Genomic DNA, 25,205 nt, shown 5'->3' with positions numbered 1-25,205 from the left:
AGAAAAGGGACAACAGTAAATTTAAATACTTAATATGTATGATTAAAAAATCTCTGAAGTTTGAATATTAGGAGATATTATTGATTAGAAATGGCCTGTACCTATTAATAGAGAGAGACAAGAGAAAGATAAGGGATCCGGTTTATGGTGGAGTCTTAATATTTGTAATAAAAAATGCAGATTAATTCAATTAAGCAACACACCCAAGATGACTGAGAAACATTTGTTTTTGCATTTATTATGTACACAGACAACACAAATACCGATGAGGCAATAACATAACTGAAAACCTCCAAACTGTACATTTGAAGTTCGTAAACTTTAACGTCTCTTTCCCCTCATCAAATCTACTCCAGCGTCTGCAGCTTTCACTCACTCTGCCTGCGTTTCTGTCCCTGCCTCCGCTCACTCGTTGTAGCGCGACAGCTTGAGGCGAGGGATGATGTTCATGGACTGCAGCTCCTGGAACAGCAGCTTGCAGGCGTATGGGATCCTCAGCGATGAAACGTGGCAGGAAGACTTACAGTAATGACACCTGGAGACCAGAAACAGATGCAGAAAAAAATAAAAAGGTTTTCGCCATAAATGTCAAAATTTGCACTGAAACAAAGATGGAACCACAAATAAATTATCTAGACACTTTGATAGCAAAGAATAGTTCATTTGGGGTTTAGTTCCACTTGAAGCTTGGACTAGATGTTTATGGGTAAATCTTTCTTCTTCTGTTGCTGATTTTAGTGTAAATATTTGCTGCAGTGTGGAGTACTTTCTCCAGTGGTGGAGAAAGTACTCAAAAAATTTACTTAAGTAAAAGTACAAATACACAGACAAAAATGTACTCAAGTAAAAGTAAAACTACCACATTAACATTTGTACTTAAGTAAAAGTAAAAAAGTACTGGCTTTTAAAAATACTTAAGTATTAAAAGTGAAAGTACTTGCTGAATGGATTACCTAATTGCTAATATCATTAAGTGAACCGATCGTATTTAATTTTAATACGTTTGAAATGTGCCATCTTAATGAACAATGCCACAGATAAAGCATGTTTTTATTGTGTTTACTCTGTAACATAGTTTAGACTTAGATATGTGATTCTATGCATCATAATTTCAGGGATGGAAACATCTTGTCTCCTGTTCTAACATAGCATGAACTTCACTTTTTTTGCCACTAGTGGCATTTATTTTGAAAGAAATCCAACAGAAAGGGGATGGAAAGAAGGTGGGTGGGAGAGGACAGGCAACCAAGGAGCCACGTAGCAGAGTTGTAGTCAAGACCACCTACCCAAGACCAAGTCAAGACCAGCACCCGCGCTACGTGACACAAAAAAAATTAAATTTGAGAAGGTAAAAGTTATCTGAAAGATCCACTTTCCCATAAAAAAACAACAACTAGATATTAAATTCTTAGAGCTGAAATACCATAGCTGCTGGAGCGTCTGATGAGCAATAAAGATCCGTCCAGAAGAATCGGATCGTTCCTGAATGTCAAATCACTATATTGCACTTTGGTACCAGCGTTGTCCCATATGTGCGACACCTCAGTCAACACCTCCACACAATAATTCAGGGCATGAGTGACAACTTTTTTTCATCGCAGATGCAACATGTGTCTCAGTACAGCTAGCTTTGCTATCATCACGTCCACAGATCTTACCTTTCTTTAAGCTTTCCTTCCAAGTGACGCTAAAAGTTGGACTAAGTCCCCACCGTCTGTGAAAGCAAAGCGCTGCTGATTTTACATGTCACCATATCTATGATTTATGCAGCGCAATTATGTTACTGATGATTAGACAGACATCTTCTCCTGCTCAGAGGAAACCACTGCCCATGTCTGGAGCTCCGCTTCCGAGTAAAGGAGGAGGCGATGCTGACAACAGACACGTAAGTCACGTTATTGCTCGGATTTTACGGCGCCACCTTAAGTCCCTGAACTTCACATTTTAACGGAAAAAAAGCGCAATACGACTTGGATGTAACGAGTAACGTGACAGTTTTGTAGAAATGTAGTGAAGTAGAAAGTACAGATACTTACTGTAAAATGTAGTGGAGTAAAAGTAGAAAGTCCCCATTATTAAATCTACTTAAGTAAAGTACAGATACACGAAAATTGTACTTAAGTACAATTGTTTCCCACCACTGGTTAGGACACTTAATAAAGAGTCATTTTCCAAAAGCTAACTCACTGAATCAGACAGGGTGTTAGCAGATCTTAACCAGACTGACCTTTGGATAAAACTGTTTCCTGATGTCTGTCAGGATTGATCGCTGCTCGTCTGTATCTGATCATTTTATCAGCTGCAGTTTGGTCGCTATATGCGAACAACGCAAACACCCCTATCAGCTCAAACTCTGTCTTGTTCACACACGGCCTTCCTTGAGATCTGCCCCAAACTTCATCTTTGAGACCTTCACGAAACGACTCGTGTTTTAAGCAGTTGAAGCGCCGAGATCTGTGGTCACGACTCACCATCCAGAGTATCCCAGCAGGCCACACTGTCCGCACACGTCCACCTCGAAGGCGTCGCTGGAGATCATCAGACGCTCCAGCAGCAACATGCTCGCTCCGTAGCCAATCAAGCAATCGCGCTCCATCTCTCCCAGTCGCAAACCTCCGTCCCTGGAGCGACCCTCGGTCGGCTGCCTGTTGGTGGGAGAGAAGAGATTGAAACAAACGCGTTCAGCGAAAGACCATTCATGCAATCCTGACCGCTAAAATACAAGGTGCAGTTCACACCAACCCTTTGTGGTCCGCTTTAGTCGAACTCTAGTTCGTTCGCCTAGAAGGTGTGAAAACGTAATCAAAGTCTGGTGTAGATTAAAAAAAAAAGCAAACTCTGGTCCACCTAAAAGTCAACGTCTCAGTTCTGTTGAAGTGAACTCAAGCGGGGTTTGTGTCCGTATGGAGACTGGAGATCAGTCTGAGGACAGGAAGCGAAGAATAGTGCAGGGCATTCTGGGTAAGAACAGCCAAACCAAATCTGAGAGTCTAACGCTGGCGGGTGAAAGACGAGAGAGAAATCCTACAACCATAAAAAGGTGACACTACTCCCTTTTTGTTTACATTTTGTTAAAAAGGAAGTTGCGCTCCCGTCTCCTTCTAAGGTTTTCGTGTCGTTTCCTTCATGGGGGGAAAAAATCAGTTTGGTTTGTTTGACACAGTACTTTGTGAAAACAAACCGCACCAGATGAAAATGTAACAAATGTTGCAAATTTCTTCCTTACACTCGTGCAGCCTTGGTATGTTATCTCTGAGATTTTATTTTATTTTTTTCCTGTTTTCACCTGGTGAGAACAGCTCTGGGCCCTCGAGCTCTGGCGTGCATCTTGTCCAGAACCATGTGCTTCAGCTTCTGGTAGTAGACCGGTCCGAAGTAGATGTACGCCTCCAGAGGTTCTCTGAGGACAAAAGGCGGAAACACATGATTGGAGCCAAGACAGAAAAGTTTAATAGTATAAAAATATTTCTTTAGAGTGAACCAAAAAAAATTAGATTTGTGACTCTGTTCATGCAGCTGAGTTCTTTAATAAGTAAATAATTTTTTTCAAATAATCAGAAACCTAATGATCCAATTTTGCTGGGGGGAAATTTCACCAAATATTAATGGAGGTGTTTGTATATATTTGACCCTGTGTGGTTAAGAGAAATTCTTCAACACATTCAAACTTGTGCACTTAGTTTTTGTTTTTTATTCATTGAAGTTATGTTTTAGAGTCGCTCCACTAGAACAGTTCAAATGACCCAAAGTAGCGATCATGAAGGGTGAATATAACCGTCTCAGTGTTTTGTCCTGAGCAGCTTTAAAGTTTGCATAAACCTCTTCAAGTTACCCGGTGATTCCTGAGGTGACGTAGTCCTTGCCCTGGTAGTTGTATCCATATCGGATCAGATCCTCGCACACATCTTTCACTTTGCTGCCTCCGAAGGCCGTCCCGTAGTGAAACCGTCCGTCCAGGACCCCCGCCTTCCCAGCAAGCAGCTCGATCAACTTTCCAACCTGATCAAACACGGAGAGGAAACAAAACTCTGATCAGAAGTTGGACATTTTTGAGGATTTATCTGCCTCTGACACAAAGTGTTGATTATTGTGGGTGAAATTAGATTACACATGTCCCCCCCACCCCCCTTCTCCGCTCAGAGAGAGGACATCCGTCCAAGGATGACCGACTCCAACAATTCCTGTGAGGCTGCACCCCGAAGACCCCTGACCCCACCACATAAAGGCAAACACCTACCCTCGTATCACTCTCAGGCCACAGAAACATCCTCCGGAGCCAAACATTTCTGAGCCTTCTCCGAGGCAACGACACCCAGCAAACACACACACATACACATGCAAACACACACACACAACTTCAGCAGTAAAGATTCATCGGGCTTTTACAGCAGCCAGAGAAGAGGACAAGACAAGTCTTCACGTTGTCCACAGTCTGTCCTGCTCTTCAGTTCTGATGTGCTGGGCGTGTTTGATTTTAAAAAAACTAAACAAAAACAACTTCCACACGCTGCCAGAGGCAGCGGCTTCGCTGGCACCGTTTCCGCAGCAACAAATATCTGTTTGTAAAGAGCGAGATTGCTGCTTAACGCCGTGAATGGACGTGTGCTCTGGAAGCCAACGATAAACCGGAGAGCAGAGGAGCGCAGATAATGAGGGCTTTGTCTCAGGAGAGGCAACACAGAGGTTTAAACTTCCAGGTCTGAACTACAAAAAATATCAGCCGCGGGTCAGGAGTCAGCTGTCGAACCAACACCTTTAGTTTAACATGAGAAAGAAAACCAGCAAAAAAAAAAAAAAGATTATATGAGTCACTGCTTCAGAAAAAAACAATCCATTTAAAAATGTACATTAAGCATGAATCTATGCGTTAGGGATGAACCCGTTTTACTCACTGTAAAGAAAGAAAATAATCAAAATAAACGAAGCCCATTGTTAAATATGAAAATAAAATAAGAACATGGAACAAAGCACACAGGTCTAGCAGCAGCAGGCGTCGTACCGTCATTCTGGACGGATATCCGTGGGGATTCATGATGATATCCGGACAGATCCCAGTGTCACAGAACGGCATGTCCTCCTGAGGGACGATGAGGCCACACACACCTGAAACACACAGAGGCTGATCAACAGAGAGAGGAAGACTCCGACTCAACCACACTTTGAGAGGCTCTGAATTAATACTTTTGTTCAGTTTGAGTTGGCGGACAAAAATGAGCTCCTTGCTTTCATGAAGGTTTTATTTCTCCTACAATAACTTTCCACTTTTAGTTTTCTGAAACTTTTAAAACTTTTTTTTTGAGTCAGTGATAAAGTCTTACTGTTAATGTTTGTTCAGTCATTCTTTTTAACCATTTTATCTATAATTGTAAGAAGATGAACACATATATAAGTCGACATAAGTCGAAGCCTTGCTTTTGGATCCCCATCCCTTCCCAAAAAAAATTATCAGTCATTCTTGATCATCTTTGCTTTTAAATTCCTCTTTTAATTGTACTTTTTCCCCACCAATCTGGATTTTATGTTTGCTTTGTTTAAAATCAATAGTCTGTGTATTGAGTTTTCATATTTTTAAGAACAAAAAAGAAAAAACCCCATCTAGTAGCATCTGCCAAACTACCAGCAGGCTGGTGAAGAGCTTTCTGGCTGTTTATATTTTTTCGGGGCATTTTAACAAATCAGATCTGAATTAAATTAATCACATTTAGCCTCGTCCTTCAGGACTAGATTATAAAAGCCTAAATGTAAATCCCCACAGTGCAGTTTGTAAGTTTGAGATCGCTATTTAGTTTTTCTATCTAGCGATTCTGAATAAAACTGATTTGTTTTCAAGGTAAAGCCAAACTGGTTGGACATTTTATCAGTAAACGTCGATATTTTACAGAGAAAACAGTTCGGTTTGGTAAAGTTCGTCGCTGCGAGGAGCCCCAGCAGAGAATGACATTTCCATAGTCATGTGGACAGACAAGGTCTTCTTTTGACTCGCCTGATGTGGGGACGAGCTCCCTGGTCTCCAGGGGTTTAAGTGCAAGGGCAAATGTTTGCTGAGGGGGCCGAAGCACTCTTCCCCGGCCAGCCGAAGCACTCTTCCCCGGCCAGGGCAAACAGATTGTTGCCCCATTTGCAAATGAAAATAAAAAAAAAAGAGAGATGGAGAAAGAGAAGCTGAGGCAGGAAGTGGAGAAAGGTGCTTAGCTGGACGGAGAGAGCAGGATTACACACCCATGACTTTCAGTTTAACTGGGAGGAAGTGGAGGGGATCAACTGGAGAGCAGAAACTGAGGCGATGCACGTGGGAAAAATGTGTTATTAACCGGAGCGAGTCGACTGACTGCTGATGCTGGGCAGGATGTGGCAACAGGATGTGGAGCGGGAACAAGTGCGGCAAGCTGGTGGAAAGTCGTCCAACAGCAGGAAGACGGTGAAAAGAGAGAAAATCAAAAGGAAGAAAGAAAAAAAAAAAAAAAAGGGACCAGGAGCAAAATAAAAAAAATCAGGATCAGTGAGGAAAGATGTGAAAAAGGAACAACGCAGAAAAACAAAGTCTCACACACACGGACTGGTTATAACGGCAGACATCTTTGGTGTTGTTTGTTTTGTGTGAAAGCGAATGATAAAGGAGGCATGAAATCAGTAGAGAAAAGGAAGACAACAGCAAGGGTCCGGGACCCTCCATCACGGCTCATACAGCTCCGCACTGACGCCTCGCACAAAGGGCCCCCCAATACCGACAACCCTGCACCTCCTCCACAGCTGTGTGTGTGTGAGAGAGACTGGTAAATAATTAACCTCTTCTGCTGATCGGGATGTAGGAGTAGCAAACACTGAAAACTGAATTCACTTCCAATTAAATTGCTCTCAGAGTTTATTTAAAATCTCCTAAAAGGCGCTATTAAAATAATCGATGCACTGATCAGGGGCCGATACCAATTTTCCATTTTATTTGAGGTCTGAGCTGCTCTGTTTATCTCCAATCTGATGACTGAAAGAAGGAGAGAAAAATAAGTTTGCTTTAATAATTTTGAGTCAAACAGCGAATGAAGAAATCAGCCCAATTTATCCATCAAGGCCTACGTCTCTTTAATCAGTTGGTTGGTTTTTATTAAACTCTGCTGTTCGTTGATGCATTCAGAGATCAGAATTGGAGAAAGTTCGTAATGTTCATTCATTTTTATAATCAGGGATTTTTTTATTTTATTTTATAGTATTTCACCATTTGACCTGCACTTAAAAAAAATCAAAGCAGATCCAAGGAAAACCTGTGCAGCAGATGAACTTGTGCATCTCTGGTTAAACAGTCTGTCAGATGTCACCTTAAAGGACCAAGACATTTAGACTTAAAGAGCTTTTTGCTCTGTAACACAAATAAAAGCAAGCTAAACCCCAGACATAAAGATGTTTTGAGGGTAAAAAGAGCAGAACATTTATTTTTCTTAAATTTTTGCCCATTTATGTTTAACTTATTGAACTATAAAAATGTTAAACCTCTGGCAAATCAAAGACAAAAGCATGTAATGTAAGTAAATATCCCTCCATTTTCATTGAATACTTGTAAAAAAGGAATAAAAACTACAATTTGATAACTTAAAGTATTTTCTTTCAGACAGCCTTTTCCACTCTGGCATCTCTCAGACGATTATCCCCTTTTACGCAACAAAACAAATACTTTTAACCATTGTTTATATATTTTAAACTCAAAAAGTGCATCAGAGTACAAGATTTATTGGGTTTAATTGTGATTTATGGTGCATCTGTTTCACAGGGAACCATTTTTCCAGTCATTAGCGGATCTGTCGGTGCATCTCTGACCCATCGGTGTTAATATTTAGTCCAGCTGTTGGTTCACGTCAGACTCCAAAGTAGATAACGCATCTGAGTGGAGCCACAAGAGAAGCACAGCTGCTCGCGGTTCCACATCTGGACGTTTCACCCCATTCCTCCTGCAGCTAACCTCACGGCGACCCCTGTCTTCGTCATTATGAGGGACGGAGGACATTGTCCCGCCCCGAGCTGACCGCCCAGCGCCCACCGCACTAATGAAGAGAGTAAATTATGCATGGCGCCAGTTAGCTTTCTGATTAAAACATCATACAGGCCCTCTATAGGGGAGGTGCTGCAAAACAATGATGGTTGTAAACATCACCCCCCCCTCAAACCAGAATACTGCAGGGTGTAATAAATTTGCATAGTCTGGCACAGGACAAAGAGCCAATTAATTGAAAAGAGCTCTTGAAAGATGAGGACGGGGGAAGTGACAGAAACGGCCACTGGGAGTTGACTCGACAAGCCCTCCTCGGCAGAGATGACCTGCAGCTTTTCTTCACCCATAAAAACATTTTCCTGAAACATTTCTTACATTCATGCTCATGTCAACTGCTAAATTTATTTTTGCAAAATTAAGTTTGTCAGTCTCCTAGATTTGAATGTTCTAGATGAAGGGTTCCCAAGTCCAGTCCGTGCAAGTTTGGCATGTCTGGATTCTCTGAAATTCTCTGCATCTAAAACCTGCAGGACATTAGATTTTTGGGGACTCAACTTGGGCAGATTCAATGAGATTTCAGAGCATTTTTGTGTTTGTACAGCTGAACTGAAACGTCTTCCACGTTTTAGTTAGAAAAAAAACAACAAAATAATGTTCTGACTTTACAGCTCAATTGATAAATTCATGTTTCCAGATGGATGGACTCAATAATCGCTCCTGAGGAAGACGACCAACATTTGTTCTCGTCCAGGACTGAAATATGCCGTGCGTTAACCTTTCTGCCCGTGTCGACTGCTGAATTTATCTCCTATCTCTGGTCTCCTCGTCTGCCTCAGGAGGATCTTGATGAGGAAGGCGTCTTCGGCGTTGGACGAGATCATGACCTTCTCGATGTACGAGTCTGTTGAGCCCTTGTAGCTACAGGCAGACAGAAGCACCATGATTCCTCTGCTTCTCGCAGAAGCTGAACTGAAGCGCAGAAGAGCCTTGCGGGGTCTCACCTGATGGGAACGTCTCGGTACTGTGGCTGACCCGGCTGGGCGCTGCCCTCCAGTGGCGTCTGGGTGACGGTCGGCATCGATTTGTTCACCAGCACCTGCTTGTTCTCCACCTTCTCACCTGAGCGTCACAGAATAAATCATGATCAGGTCAGCGTTCTAAAGTCGCAACAATTATTAATTACTTGTGCTAAAATACTGGCAACAATTTTGTCATCTTGAACGGTTAGTTTGATTTTTAAGCAATAATAAGCAGTTATGAAGGGTTCCTCGTTACAACTGCTAGTTTTCTTTTTGCGTCTTTTTAAATGTTTGCCTGATAGTTGCACGGACACATCGCCGATGTTATGAGTCGTTACACAAAGCGAGCAAAACAATGAACTTCTAAACCTGGAGACTGGTTTCCAACACAATAATGATCCTAAACACACATCAATGTGACTTTTGGTTGATTTCAAATCACTGATCTCTACTATACTTAGAAAAGATTAACCTTTTAAAAGCTTCAGGAAACTATTTCTATAAACTAGTAAAAAACAGACGAATTAATCCAGAAATTTAATAATGGCTGCAAAAGAAACAGTGAATCCAACTAAAAGATATTTATCTAAATATTAGTGGGGCTGTGTATCAATATTTAAAAAATGGACAATTTAATTATTCAAAACTGAACAAAATTGATAGAAATTTTATGCCAGTAATAACTGTATGTAAACTTCTGGACCCGTGGTTTGAGGCACTTATTTAAATAACTCAACCTTAACAGCAATTGAGTCCAGCATACAACTTTTTTATTGAATGTATTTCTTTATTTAACTCAAATACATTCAAGTGGTGCTACATACAGTGTAATTAATCTAAATTGAATTACACAAAGCCTAATTAATTTTCATTTCTTCCTCCAACGTCTCCTAAACTCTTTAAAAAAATTAATTAAAACTATCATCATCTCTGCATTTCAAAGATTTGTACGTCTCTATCGTGTTGCACCATTAACTATATTTGCATAACTAATACTGAGATGCTGAGAAGAAGCGGCGGGTACTCACCAGGGGAACAGATGCCGTCAGCGTCCAGGATGTTGTGCCTCCATATTGGTTTGCGGGTAGCAGCGTCCAGCATGGGCCCCATCACCTTGTCAAAGGTCTGGTTGGTGTAACGCCTCAGAATGCACTTTGTGTTTTTGTAGACAAGGCAGCGACCAAATCCTGAGAGGAAAAATATATATATATATTCAGCCTCACAGATTCTGACTTCTGCCAGCACACAGTCTAAAATGTCTCGGACTTTAGTGGATTACAAGGAAGATCGAGACCCGCAGAGTCTCACCTCTGTCCAGCGAGGCTTTGTTGAGGACCAGTGCGTCCTCGATGTCATAGCCGCTGTAACTCATCACGGCCACGGTGGCGTTCTGACCCGCCGGCAGCTTCTCAAAGTCGATCAGCTCGATGGTTTTGGTTTTGACCATTGGCCTCTGAGGATAGGCCAGCAGGTACATCAGAGTGTCGATGCGGTTCCTCTGGTTGTAGCCAATAGTTCCTGGCAGGAGGCAACGGCAGAAAATAAGATTAGAAAGCTGAATATTTACTCCAGGATCATTTAGTGCATCATGTCTTCATGGTTGCAGAGGACTGAGATCATTTTTGTAGCGCTTAATCTTCATCAGCAGTTCAGGGTTCCTGCACAATCCTGCTTGTGTCGTCCTGAGAGACACACGGATGTGCAACTTTCTATTGATTAGCCACATAATTAATTGATTAATCAGATAAATTGGAAAATTTTTTATTTAAACCACATAAAACTTTTTTTATACAAATTAGAAAGACATTAAAAGATGCAAATAAACAATAATAAAAAAAAAGAACCTAAACATTTCATTAATCCGATTAATTGTGTCAGCAGTAGTCAAGTGGACAGATGGATGCATGGATGGATGAAGACATGGGTGCATAAATTAACAGTTGAACGGACAGACAGACAGACCGGGAAACGGATGGATGGACCGATACAACGGCAGACAGATGCAGAGATGAACGGAGGAATAAATGAATGGATGCACGGACTTCCAGGTGTACGAAGAGATGGGTTGATTCCTGCCTTGAAAGACTGATACATCGACAGCAGGATGGCTAAACGAAAGGGTGGATAGATGGATTTAGATGAATGGATAGATGGATGTTTCCAACTTTTAGGCAATGGAACAGGGAATGATGTTTGCAATTATTTTCCATCTTTAATCAGAGCTGGAAAATACCTCATTTAAAATACAAATTTTTCCAGAAGCAAATCTTCAAATAGCCTGAGAAATATAAATTTGGCTCCTCGGAGTATAAAGAGGTGCTGGTTTAACGCGTTTCCACAGAGTGGAGTCCCTTCGGTCCTCCTGCCTCACTCTGCGTCCAAAGAGCTTGCAGGGAGAGTTATGGCGTAAAGCCTGGCCTCCCTGGAAGCCTTGACATTTGTCAGATGCTATTACTGCACAATCAGCCTACAAGCACAGAGTCTGTGATAATAGGCTCAGGCCACACAACCAGATTTGCACATGTAAAGGGCTGTCCATACAAAACAGACAACACAGAGGATATTGGGCCAAATATAGTTCCAGTCAGTGTTTTTGTAAGGATGGGGGGAAGGGCAGGGATGGATGAACGGAGGTGGAGCAGTGAGGAAGAGGAGGGGTGTGACTCCGGCTCTTACGGACGCTAGCCGACCCGTTCGGGGAAGTTTTGGTTACCAAGGAGCTTTGGGTGCGCACTCTGTGGGCCTTTGCAGCTGAGCACACTGACCCCCAGAGCTCAGCCTGAGCAGACACAATGAATTGCTAATGACACTCTGGGTGACTGGCAGGGAAAGGGCCTCCACACACACAGCACAATGGAGAACCTACGCAAGCGCCCCATGTTTGATGTCCGCGTGCATACACACTCTGACCGACACACACACGCACACACACACATTCGACAAACACTCAATCACACATACAAATGTATTCTGACAAGAAGTGCTGCAGGAGACGAGTTTTGGGGGAGAAGAACCAGCGGGCTGCTTGTATCCACACTGCTTGTTATTCTAATGTCCTTTTTGTGCGTTTTATTTTCAACTCAGGCAAACAAAACCTAAAAATTTCCAGACGTAGGGGAATATTGTTCATGGAAGATTAAAATAATGTCAGCGAGAGTTTCTGCAGCCAAACGGGACCAGCGGGGATCTTAAACATTTCTAGGTAGAAGATCCAGACGTTCCTGACTGCAACTTTCACGAGTCACAAAAGGAAGGAAGGAAAAGAAACAAGAAAGGAAGGAAAGAGAGAAAGGCTGACGGAAACATGGCAGAATGAAGAAGGGAAGGAAGCAAGGAAGGAAAGGAGGAAGAAACGACTAATGGGAGGAAGTAGAGAACACAAGGAAGGTGTAGAAAGACAGGGCAAGAAAGAAAGCACAAGAAAAGAAAGATGGACGAAGGCAAAAAAAGAGTAAGGAAGGAAGGAAAAAGAAAAGGTTGATGGATGCATGACAGAATCAATGAAGCAAGGAAGATAGAGCAAAATCATGGAGAGATTAGTGACGGAGAACACGAAGAAGGAAGGAATAAAATAAGGGACGAAAGAAGATAGAAGGAAAAAAGGAAATAAATTAAGGCAGCAAAGACTGAGGGATAAAGGAAGATTAAAGGAGTGAAAGACATGAGGGAGGGAAGGATGAAGGAAGGAAGGGATGAAGGAAGGAAGGAAGGAAGGAAGGAAGGAAGGAAGGAAGGAAGGAAGGAAGGAAGGAAGGAAGGAAGGAAGGAAGGAAGGAAGGAAGGAAGGAAGGAAGGAAGGAAGGAAGGAAGGAAGGAAGAAAGGACGGACGGACTAAGGCAAAAAGGAATGACACAAGGAAACAAATCTACACGAGTAGGAAACCATTTTTATACTCGTTTTTCTCTCCATACTTCTCCACACCTGGAAAACGTTTAAATGAAATGAGGAACTTTTCTAGGCAGCCAGGTCAGCAGAGGCGTCTTCTTACCCATGGCCTGCTTGCCCATAGCGCACTGGTATGTGTTCCTGGGCGACTGGTTGTGGTGGGGGTAGGGAATGAGGCCCGCACACACTCCGAGCAACGTGAAGGGCTCGATCTCCAAGTGTGTCGTCTCTCTAGAGAGAGGAAATAAACACATGCAGCAGCGACTGATGAAACGTTTTGTTTTTTGGTTTTTTAAACATCTGATCTGTTGTGTTCCACGTACTTGCTGATCATGTGCTCGTAAAGGGAGATCTGACAGTCGTTCTCCTCGTTCACGTCCAGGTACTCCACAAGGCCTTCGTGCAGAAAGTCCTCAAACGTTCTGGGTTAAAAAGTTTCAGGAATCATCAGATCGGATGTTCATATAAGCCACTTATCTGTCAGGTTACAGCTTCATACAGAACTGGAAAAACTTTAAAAATAAATATTAAAATGACCCATTTTTACTCCCAGAAAGAAGAGAAGAGGAACCTTAACTGAAAAGTTCAAAACTGCATAGAAAAAAGTCTGGAGAAGCAAAATATAACAAAATGACCGAATACTTCTAGATGAAGGCCTGAAGAAGATATAGAGGTCAATTTTTTAAATATTAATACACAGCCCCACTAATATTTAGATAAATATCTTTTAGTTGGTTTCACTGTTTCTTTTGCAGCCATTATTAAATTTCTGGATTAATTCGTCTGTTTTTTACTAGTTTATAGAAATAGTTTCCTGAAGCTTTTAAAAGGTTAATCTTTTCTAAGTATAGTAGAGATCAGTGATTTGAAATCAATCAAAAGTCACATTGATGTGTGTTTAGGATCATTATTGTGTTGGAAACCAGTCTCCAGGTTTAGAAGTTCATTGTTTTGCTCGCTTTGTGTAACGGCTCATAACATCGGCGATGTGTCCGTGCAACTATCAGGCAAACATTTAAAAAGACGCAAAACGAAAACTAGCAGTTGTAACGAGGAACCCTTCATAACTGCTTATTATTGCTTAAAAATCAAACTAACCGTTCAAGATGACAAAATTGTTGCCAGTATTTTAGCACAAGTAATTAATAATTGTTGCGACTTTAGAACGCTGACCTGATCATGATTTATTCTGTGACGCTCAGGTGAGAAGGTGGAGAACAAGCAGGTGCTGGTGAACAAATCGATGCTGACCGTACTACCATAACAGATAAAAAAAATATCTAAATAAAATATGCCAGACTGCAAAGCCATACCCATCTATAGATGTGGATATGGGATATTACAGTCTAGTGCTTGGAATTTGTGTTTTTGATCATTTCTACTTGTTGGTAAAAAAAAAAACATCAAAAAAGTCAAAGGAGACAAAAAAAACCCATAAAATTTCAGACAGCAGTGTTTTGAGCCAAAGTTGAAACTGTAAATGTTATTTTTTCATATATAAAACAAGAAGAAATAAACAAGAAAAAAAATTTCAAACTTTCAACTAAACTTCCCCTGATACCGAAGAACAAACTACTAAATTTATTCAAAATATGCTCTGCATACATTGTTAAAGTTGTTGGCACGTGCAGCTCTGGAAGAGTCCACTTAAAATGATCACTATCTTTTGTTTTACTCTTTATAAGTATATGTTTGGGTAAAGTGAACATTGTTCTTTACACACATTGAACTACTGACAACATGTTTCTGAAAGTCCAAACAAAAATGTAGAAAATGAGGAATGGTCAAAATAACAAAAAGGAAGCTTTCAAACCTCAGATAACGCAAAGAAGACAAGTTCATATTCATTTAGAAACAATAGTAACGTTTTAACTCGGGAAGAGTTCAGAAATCGATATTTGGAGGAATAATCATCAGGTTTTCAATGGGGTTCAGTGCAGTGATCTTAATTTTTCCAGAGTCGTGTTGTCGACTTCAAAATTGCCATGACTCACCTGTAGCCCTGAGACAGATCCTCAATGTGTTTGTTATTTACCATCGGCTGTCCCTTCTTCACAATGATGTACGGCCTGCAGCGAGAATAAACACAGCATTCACTCCCGATGTACTGTTTTATGAAAAAAAAAAAAAAAAAAACACACACTTCACAGATATACAATTCTTATTTTTCAACAGCGCCTGAACCTGCAGAGTCGTCCTCCGTCAGACGAGATGTAGACGCAGCGGTCAGTCATGTTGGTGGAGATGGACACAAATTCATTGATGAAACCCGCCCTACGCATCAGTCTGAAGGTGTTGACCAGTTTCCGATGGTCTCTGATGACGCCCAGGATGTTACCTGTGGAGGAAACACGGAAAGATGAACAGACGGCAGATCTCATACTTTATAGATAAACTGATGTATTTAGCCAATTATCCTGTTGAATCTTCCCAACCTTCATGAATCTTAAATCCCAGTTCATTTTCTTTGGTTTTACAGAAATCATCCAAAATGAAATAAATATGCAGTTTGACAGGAAGACACAGAACATTGTGTCTTCAGGTTTTACAGCTGATTTGAGGTAATTGTCTGAGCAGCAACAGTCTCAGTCAAGTGAATGTTCTGGAAGCTAGTGAAAGTTTAGTTTTATAGCTGTGTAATCGGACGAAATAAGTTCAGGTTGTCTTATCAGAAGCAGGGCTGCTCAATTATGGAAAAAAAAACAAAACAATTTTGATTAAGATTAGCAGCTTCTAACAATTATTTAGTATGTCAACAAATTGCATTTATTGCATGAACTTGAGCGAAATGAATTTACTGTCCTGCAACAAAGCAAAGCGCTTTAATGTCTCGTCTCGACTGGTTTTTGCTGTGCAGTAAAACATCACAGGAAGAAAACAACAACAACATTATAAAAAGAAGTCAGCTTTCCTTAAAAGCAAATCAGAAAGAAAAGAGATGACTTTCACTCAAAAACTTTAGCTGTAGAGGAAAAGTAGGAGCTTTATGGCAACATACTCCGAGGAAGCAGAGCTCTGGTCGCCTGCTGCGGCTGCTTCATATCAGTTCTGACAGACAAACGAGTGGCGAACAGAGGAGGGACTGTGCTCTGCCTCTGTGAGGAAACACAATCCGAAGGGCTTTGACACCTGCTGCTACTAACTAATTAAACAGTAAAGCAGCTAATATAAGTCGACAGTTATCAGAGCGGAGACAAACAAATACAGTAATTAAAGGGCCAAGTTTTGACACAAGAATAACACCTACTGCTGCCGTGAAATTAAAGACTTATCAGCATCCCTGCAAAATACAAAATTACATCCTCTGACTAAACAGGAAAGAATTCACTTAATGTAAGCAATGCATTTAAAACCGGCTGGATTAGAGCTTCTTTCAAAGGATCTAAAGCAGCAGCAGCTGGAGTTTATTCAGAACCTGCTCACTGGTTCTGCAAGTTTCTCAGCAGAAGTTTTACCGTTGAGGAAAACGAGGAAGACGCTCGGGTAGGAGAGCTCCTCTCCGCACAGCAGGTTGACGTCCTCCACGCCGAGGTTGAAGGCCAGTTTGATGATGGGCCCGTCCTCCATGTCTGTGGTGATGTGCGTCATCAGAGCCAGGTTCTTCACCAGACCGCAGGCCTGCCGAGCCACAGGTCAAAGCAAGGAGGAAAGAAATTAACATTTTCAAAATGATCACCCAGAGAACAACCTCAAACGTGTGCCTGAGCACATCTTCACAAGCCTACCACCGTTTACATGTTTGTTTACGATAGCAGGGAGAGCAGGAAGTCATTTAGAGTACGCCTCTACCACCTTTAGACATCTGAAGACTGAAATTCATTGTAGATACCCACTTATTCTTGCAGGATTGAAGGGAAAGTTATTCCTGCAGGAACATGTTTTATGCCAGAACACCCAGAGACATCCTGCACTACAAACTAGCCGTGCTAACAATCGGTGATTAGCATTATATGCACTCCAACAAGAAAGGGGTCAGAGGTTAAGGTATGTCTGGGTTGTTTTCAGACGGATTTTTTCCTCACCTCTCCCTCAGGAGTGTCGGACGGACACAGCATTCCCCACTGGGACGGCTGCAGGGAACGAGGCCCGCTGACCTTCCTGGTCTTCTCGAACTGGGAGGAGATCCTGGTCATCATCCCCAGAGCCGAAATGTAGGAGAGACGGGACAGAACCTGGGTGACGCCCTGACGGTCCATCTTGAACCTCTTCAGAGACCAGTTCCCCTGATGACGAGAAACGACCACGACTCAGAGGAATCAGCTGATGAGCAGAATAAGTCGATTTTTAGCTCTGACAAAAGCAAAACTGATTATTTCCCAATAAGAGGGGACACAGTACGAGGTGCTACCAGGTTGCACTCTTCAGTGTGGGTGTCGTTACAGAGTGAATAATATCTGAAGTTAACCGTCTTCAGTAGCAGTAAGGATTTAAAAAGATAGTCACTTTTCTCACACAGAGCAACTATAAAACACAAAAGATTTTCAGCATCGTCTAACTCATAGGAAGTGTGAAAATGTGAAGAAAGATCTCAGAGAATGAAACGCTCTTGCCCATCCGCTCCGTTTTTGTCCAAACTCACTGTGGAGATGGCGTTGACCATGCCGTTGGTGATCTGATCCTGCCTCATGTGTTTGACCACGTCGAACTGAGCGGCTCGCTGCTTGGGGATGATCTGGTCGGCGATCTTCTTCAGTTCGGCGTTAAACTTTTTAAACAGATCCTCAAACAGCAGAGACAGCAGCTGGAGGAAGAGGAAGGGGGGAGTCGTCTTATTTGGAGTTAGGGTCTTGGAACCGTTTGCAAAAATCGCTATCAGCAGTAAAAAACAATCACTTCAGACAAGCAGAGCCGTTCTATCACATCAGCATCGAGGTTGCCGTCAGATTTAATAACCAGGTGCGCCGGCTCAGAAATGACCCCGACCTGGCCTCCGTCCCAGGTCCTCATCTTCCTCTGCCAGGCCTGCAGGAGGCAGCGTCTCGCCGTGCCCCCCCACACACACCCAACCACCACCACACCCCTTGCATTAGCATATATCAAAACAAACAGGCTGCTTGAAATTAATAAAGAAATTAAGCTTCCATTGCGCAGCCGGGCCAATTAGTTGAATGTCAGGGAACCATAATTGGAGAGCGAGGAGATTGCAGGCGTCGTTGATGTGTAAGCCTCCTTTTGAAAGAGGGCCCTGCCTCCTCCTCCCATCTCTGCTCCTTACACAGAGCAGGTTGGGAGAGGGGGGTGAAATTAAAGGCCTAAAGACAGCAGTAATTACATTATCAGAGCCCAGGCCGCGGATTAGCTCAATCGCTCCAGTCAAGGCAGCGGTTCTATTGTCGCGGTGCTGAAAAATCCCCATGCTTCCACAGCACTGGGATTTCAGTGCCACTGCATATCTCCCTCCTGACAAAGCCAGGCAGAAACAAAAGGGGAGGGAGGTGCGAAAACAAAACGGGGAGAAAAACAGAGCTGAGGAAACCTAATGAAAGGCTTATTAAAGGAAGGTGGCGGGAACAAAGATGCAGGTGAAAGATCAGAGCCGGCGCGGCCCTGTGATCCATTCACACCGAAGCACAGACGCAAACCAATTACTAATAAGAGCGTTTTGTTTTCCCGGAAATCAAAAGGAACAAACACCTTTCATTTAAGAAGCGCGAAAACAACAAGGTCAACAGGGAGTCGCTGTTGTCCAAACGGAGCTGGAGAACCTTCCGGAGCTGAAGGTTTTGTCTCCGAGCATAAAACCTGCCGACCCAAACGGAGGTTTTAATGGAGCGCAAATGAAACCACCTGCAGAACAGGTTTCACAGCGAGGTCTCACCTGTCCAGCCAACTCCAGACGCTTGTTCCCGTAATAATCTCTGTCGTCCACTTTGTTGTCGCCTTGAGCCAGGATCACCCTCCGGACCATCACAGCCAGGTAAATGCATTTAGCCCGAAAGTTAAACTCTTTCACCTGAAAACGAGACGCACAAAGGTTAACTTGGTCAAAACAACATGAATAACCTGAGATTTTGGTCCCGTTTACATACAGGAACATGAGTGAGGATGAGAGAGGCGAGCAGCTCTCTGGCCTCCTCCATCTTGGTCTTCTTGGGGCCTCCCCACATCCGTTGCCGCCGGACTTTATTCCCAAGAAACCTCAGAGCCTGAAGCACAAAGAGGAGAAAGAGGAGCCATCATGTGAGGACTCTATTTTTTTTTTTTATAAAGAATGAAAAACTTATTCCTCTTTTCTGAAGCCATAACTACCACCTTGTTCTTCAGGACCCCTTGCTGGTCCCAGCAGATGGCTGCTCATATTGATCCAGGTTGTGTTGAAGGTTATTCCTGATAAAAGGTGGTAGTTTCTCCCCACCGTCACCACATGTCTGCTCTACATGAGGGACGACTGCAAAATTAATAACTCAATGCAACCGTCTGCACTTCCTCTCCTAAAATACCGGTAACTAAAATCTGATTGTAATGGATTATTTTGACTGAAATTGAAAGTATTTGGATTAGGGCGTTATTCTATTAGGTGAAAAGCTCAATTTTAAGTTTGGAGATAAAAGACCGTCTTTTTTCCGTCCTTTACTAGTTTTACTAAATGAGCCTCTGAGCTCATTGCTAATGATGTTAGTCTTAATCGTCCTTTTGCACACATTAAAAAAAAAAATGGCAGTAATCAGGCCTGGACGTGGCGAGTCTAATGTGGTTAGTCACAGTCAATCAGGAGTCAACTGGGGCAGATAAAAAATAAAAAAAATTTCAAAACTCACTAAAATGTATTGTTGCGCAAGAATAAAACTTGATAAATGATCTGAAACACTTAAATGTGATATAAACCCCCCCCCAAAAAAGCACTGCTTTTGATTACCGTACTGTCACATCTGTAAAAAATAAATAAATAAAAGAAATTGAAAGAAACGTTTATTTTACACTTGAATGAGTGTAAAATAAACCTGTGAGCTCTCTGTGTAAAACCAACAGAAAGTTTTCTTCTTTTTCTTTTTTTTTTTAGTATTTGAGTTATGCATTTTTTACCAAAGGTGAGCAGCCCTGGTTTGATCCAAAATGATGTTTTTAATTGGTTTCATTATTACTTTTTTCGTTAATAAACATTAAGAAGTGGAAAAGATGAAGGGAGACATGCAACAAACGCTTGAAGTCAGAGTGAAGTCTGCAAAGTTCGGTCTTAAATCTTGAACTCTGGAACATGGCGGATCTGCTCACTTTAGCTCTACAGGCCTCATTAGCAGATGAGTTATCGGTATGCAAATCTGGCTAGATTTTCTAGAAAAGATCATTGAGAATTATAAAATACATTTATATACTCCTAGGAAAGAAATAAAAGAATTCACAGATTTACTCACCTGAGTTACTCTCAGGAGGTTAATGAAGGCCAGAGGTCAGTAAATCCAATGCTCAGTATATAATAAGTGACTTATTAAAACAAAATTCACCGTCTAATTAGAGAAATCAAAAATGATGTGATAAAATCTCCTGCCCATTTTCCAGAATCTGATCTCTTTAAAAAAAAAAAAGAAGAAAAAGATTACAGTCACATTTAGTTTAGGCAGATTACCGATAATCTGATAACGCTGTTCCTTCAGCCTTATCTGCCTTTAATTATATAGATTTAGGTCTCATTGTGCACAATACAAAGAGCCAATGAATGCCCTGAAAAGACGTGACAGAGGCTGGCAGACACAGAAGCATGAGGGCTGCGGCGAAGGGGTTGCTAGGATCCAAACATGCCCTCATCAATGCATCTGAGGAACCGCTAACAACATAATCTTTATGAAAAACAAATTGGCCGATTGCATTCATCTCTAGATGTTAAAGAAAAACACGTGGGGCTTCTGAAAGGATCTGAAAAGTGTTACTTAACTGGACGAGGGGCGGGGGGTGGGGAAGCTTTCATCAAATGAAAAACTGAATATCTTCTTTTAGAAGACAGCAGGTGTTTGTGTTTCAGAGCGAAAATATTTGCATCTTCAGACCAGGCTAATGAGAGCAAACCAGGAGTCAATGTGGATGTTTTATCGACTTAACAACAATGTTCCTCAAGTCGTGATAAACATTTCGCCACTTTCATCAAAATGTAATGTTTGCTCAGTTGTTGACTGTATGATGTTTTCTATAAGACTTTGTAATTTTGTGTTTTTATTATGTGAAGCACCTTGTCACTTAAATGTGCTCCACAAATACACTTGATTGAGTTACAACTATGCAACATTATATTGTAAAAAAAAAAAAAAAAAGTAAAATGGCTGTTGCATGAATGTGGGCGTGAACACATTTGCGGGTCACTGTAGAGGAATCACCTGAGTCTGTGTGAAGATCTGAGCTTTCTGACACTCCTCCAGGCTCGGAGCGAAGCTGGCCATGACGTGCTCCTCCGTGCCGATCATCTGAACGATCTCCTGGTCGCTCTCTACGCCCATGCCCTGCAGGCAGCGCGTGCAAACCAGGCAGGAAAACAAGAGGGGAGAACGGCATGCGCTGATGAATGATTTAAAGATGTAGAGTTTTACTTTTCCTCAGAAGAGAAAGACCTTGTTCATTTGAATAACATCTGAAACAAGGAGCCAGAAGGAAAGCTTTGAGAGGTGAAACTGGGGAGTCAGGAGTTTGTGTGACATTTGCTTATGGAAATGTGAGGCTGTGGGAATCGGCCTGCCTGAACCCACGGCGGGCACGAGGCGGAGAGGTGGAGGAAAGAGTCGCACAGGATAAACGAGCGATTCGGCAAGCGTGTGGATCCCGACACCTCTCTGTCACAAGTTGACATGTTTGAGGAGGTTTTTCCCAAAGGCGGCTGGAGATCACGACACCAGCTGTCCATTGACATTTTCACAGTCGACACAAAGCCTGGAGGCTGTTTAACTACAGACTAATAACGCCAAAGGCTCGTATGAAGCATAAAAACAACATGCTTGAAAGATAACTTGAAGTGAAAACCACAGATTGTTCAAGAAATGAATAGGCTTTATTATAGCACCCTCTACTGGACAAGCGGTGTCATTAAAACCCTGATTTTTTACCTTGAATATTATGGCGATAGGAGCGTCTTCAGAGAGCGTGTTGTGTCTCAGGTAGAAGCGGCCTTGCTTCACGATCATGTTGGTTCTGCTTTTCTTCTCATGTGTGGAGCTGGAATAGAAAAAAATAAAAAAAAAATAAAAAAATCAGGCTTTACAGCAATGGCGGCGCTTTTATGAATCATGCTCAACATTAAATTAATCAGATGTTCAAAAATACAGAGCTTTTAAATACACCTACGCAGACCAAATCTCAAACTCTTAAGCAACCTTAAATGTAAAATTCCTATCATATATACACCGAATTATAACAATGTTATCATTTTATTACCCAATACTTTAAAGTGGGATTACCAATGAGGAATTTAGCTTTGAATAAATGAAAAAAAAAAAAAAACAATAACCAGAACCTCAGGACTAGAATGATACAACTTCTATGTTTAGCTTCTTCCTTTCACATCTCCAGACCTGCAGAGAGGTGAAAAGACGTTGCTGACGTCTTTTGTCATAGAGTAAATACAAAAGGCACCGTTAGGCTTAATTTATTAGAAGAAATAAAGCTTCCCAAACCAACTTTACCCCATGTGAAAAGTAATCCCCTCTAAACCTAATAAAGTTATTTTATTACTGATTGTGAGAAATTGTGGCCAACTCTGTTTGGCAGCTTTACTTTATTTCAACCACACAGAAGGTTTTATTGGATTTGTGTTATATTTATATTTTCTGAAAATAAATACCTTTAAGGCATAATCAACCATATTTATAGAAATAAACACTTGAAATATATCACTTTGTGTGTAATGAGATTCACTTTTCAATGATATTCAACTTCGTATTCAGATGCAGTTTTAGTTTTATTTGAACCCAAGTACTGATCTGAGGTTTTTGCTTAGTAAGATGGCACAGGTATATTTTAACCTGGTGACTGAGGCTCCAACTGCTCCCTTCCTGTCTTGCTCCACGATGATCCGATTCTTGGACAGCTGCTCCTGGATCAAGATGACTTTCTCTTGGCCTTTTACGATGAAATAACCTCCTGCGGGGCAAAGGGAGCAAACCTGCGGTCAGTTCTGTTCAGTTCGGTTCCCACCACACGTCTGCGCCGACGCCGCACCTGGATCCAAAGGACACTCGTTGAGCTTGGAGAACTCCATGGGCGTCTTTCCCGTGAGAACGCAGTTGGAGCTTCGCAGCATGATCGGCATCCTGACGAGAGCAGAATCCAACACGTCCGTGAAAACATTTCAACATGCCGAATCCGCGACAGAAAAGGGAGAGGTCAAACCTTCCGATCGGAAGAGCGTTTCGGATGATCCTCTGGCTGCCGCGGGTGTACTCAATGTCCACCGTGATCGGCGCCGAGTAGGTCATGTCTCTGAGGCGACACTGACCAAACACATGGGATATGGTTTACCAACCAGAGTTCCTTCAAACATCACTTTTTATAAACAACCCCACAACAGCTGCTGGTTTTGGAGAAATAGTTATTACAATATAACTCCTCTCAAACTCACTCTGCTTCTTATGGCTTTCTCCTGCTTCCATCACATCCACTTTTACAGCAAAATGCTCATCAGCTGCTTAATTTATCCAAAACACTAACAGGGACAATGACGAGGAAGCAGTCAGGGTTACTGATCTCGCCTGTCGGTGGTCGTATTGTTCTGCCTGATCGGTATCTCTCAATCAATTAAACATATATTTTGTGATTTATTACCATAAATCAACTCTTCAAGCGTCATTGGCAGCTTCTAAAATCCTTTTGTATTTTACACAATTTAAAGCACACCAAGATTATGACATATCAACTTTTTAAAGATAAAACTTCCCCCCCAAAAAACAGGAATTTTTTTTTACATACATCTTTATCCTACTAAAGAATCTGTCAACAAACTAGTCATTTAAATATTGTGCTCACCTCATGAGGAGAAACCGGTCTGGTTACGTTGAAGCTCTCCTCGACATCAGGCATCCCAACGTAGATGTTCAGGTACCTGAGCAGAAATTATTTAGTTAAGAAATGAGATCTGAAGCTAAAAGTTGCAGCAGTTGAATCAGGAATCGTGTGGATGGACCCGGCTTACTTCAAGTACCACATTGGATCAGCATCGCTGGTTATTTTCTCATTCGCTTTCATGATTTTCTTAATCTGGAAAAGCAATACAGTCAAATTACGCTCAGAGAGGGATAAACAAATAAATACATGCATTTTGTGTTTAATTTTACCTCAACATTGATAAAGTAGTTGAACGAGTCGATGTGTTGCTTCACCAAACCTTTCACCTGCAGAACAAATGGGATGATGGAGACGAGCAGAAAAATAAATCTGGTCCATTATCATAATAATGTATAAAATAGAAAATTAATTTAACTGTAAGAGGAGAAGAAAACACAACATGACTGAGTTAAGACTTTTACAGTGTACTGACATTTAACTGACTAGATCTAATGTCATTAAGCAAAGGGACAGAGAACAAGGTGCGTGTTTTTCAAGAAAAAAATCTCAAGAAAAAACATGTAGAGCACAAACTGGACACTTAATTTACATTCATGTAATGGACAAACATCAAACATTATATGAAATGTAATTAAAGAAAAAAGATTCAAACTTTTATGTAGATAATAGCCTGTGTAAATATGAAAAAAATTTAAATATTTAGCTAAATATTTAGCTTTAAAACGGCTGCAGATAGTCATTGCTTCCAAGTCGTATTAATACAGTTGTTGTGGTGATTTACCTTCAGGAAGGCTGGTAGCAATTTCCACTTTTCCTGTCAAATAAACCAGAAAAATCAGAAAAGTCTTTTCTTCAACTTTATCATGTATATTTGATTGATATCGTGTTCAGATGTGAACTAATTTGACTTCTTTCTGCCAGTAACATCACACACTCCTGCTGCTCGTGGTGGAAACCCATCTCTCCCACTGTCCTCAAACTCACCGCCACGGTGTTGACAGGAGCCGCCAGCTCCTGAGCAGTCATGTCTCCAAACTCTCCTCCCAGCAGCTCCATGAGTACCGCTGTTCTTCCCCAGTACGCTCATAAAACTGGAAATAAATCCGAGCTGGAGCAAAGAATCGGAAGTCTCTGCAACATGCGTCCCGACTGTGTTACTTCTTAAAACTTCCCTTCCGAGGTGGGCGGAACTAAAGACTGCGTTCCGCTTCGAATTCACTTTTCTTCTACTTTCTGTTAATTCTATCTGTCTTATCCTTTTATCATATTGCAATGTGCAGCCATAGTCATAGTATGCTCTTATATTATGTCTATGTGTGCAGCCCCCCGTTGTTGCAAAAAC

At 41.6% G+C, this 25,205-nt stretch overlaps 1 protein-coding gene across 1 annotated transcript; it reads right to left on the bottom strand.

The window, feature by feature from the left end:
- Positions 1–209: 209 nt before the first annotated feature.
- On the bottom strand, positions 210–25,205 carry polr3b (polymerase (RNA) III (DNA directed) polypeptide B). Its single transcript, XM_008411447.3, has 28 exons — positions 24,848–25,205; positions 24,645–24,677; positions 24,133–24,189; positions 23,991–24,055; positions 23,825–23,900; positions 23,192–23,292; positions 23,021–23,112; positions 22,825–22,942; positions 21,910–22,018; positions 21,190–21,312; positions 18,913–19,029; positions 18,702–18,836; positions 17,463–17,624; positions 16,906–17,106; positions 16,339–16,501; positions 15,068–15,221; positions 14,878–14,952; positions 13,207–13,305; positions 12,987–13,114; positions 10,306–10,515; positions 10,026–10,184; positions 8,980–9,097; positions 8,754–8,896; positions 5,000–5,103; positions 3,833–3,999; positions 3,287–3,400; positions 2,472–2,645; positions 210–535 (listed from the first exon to the last, which is right to left on the bottom strand). Exons 1-28 carry the CDS (start codon positions 24,917–24,919, stop codon positions 406–408), a joined length of 3,399 nt encoding a protein of 1,132 aa, XP_008409669.1. The 5' UTR covers positions 24,920–25,205; the 3' UTR covers positions 210–405.

This window comes from Poecilia reticulata, chromosome 6 (genome assembly GCF_904066995.2).
Source record: "Poecilia reticulata chromosome 6, P_reticulata-male-v2, whole genome shotgun sequence".
Classification (NCBI taxonomy): Eukaryota; Metazoa; Chordata; class Actinopteri; order Cyprinodontiformes; family Poeciliidae; genus Poecilia; species Poecilia reticulata.
This window is presented reverse-complemented; position numbering and strand designations above follow the sequence as displayed.

Coding starts and splice junctions, on each gene's coding strand:
- polr3b (XM_008411447.3), bottom strand. CDS start 24,919: ATGGAGCTGCTGGGAGGAGAGTTTGGAGACATGACTGCTCAGGAGCTG. Junction 23,901..23,990: donor GATCCAATGTGGTACTTGAA/GTAAGCCGGGTC, acceptor ATTTCTGCTCAG/GTACCTGAACATCTACGTTG. Junction 3,401..3,832: donor GTCACCTCAGGAATCACCGG/GTAACTTGAAGA, acceptor TTTTGTCCTCAG/AGAACCTCTGGAGGCGTACA.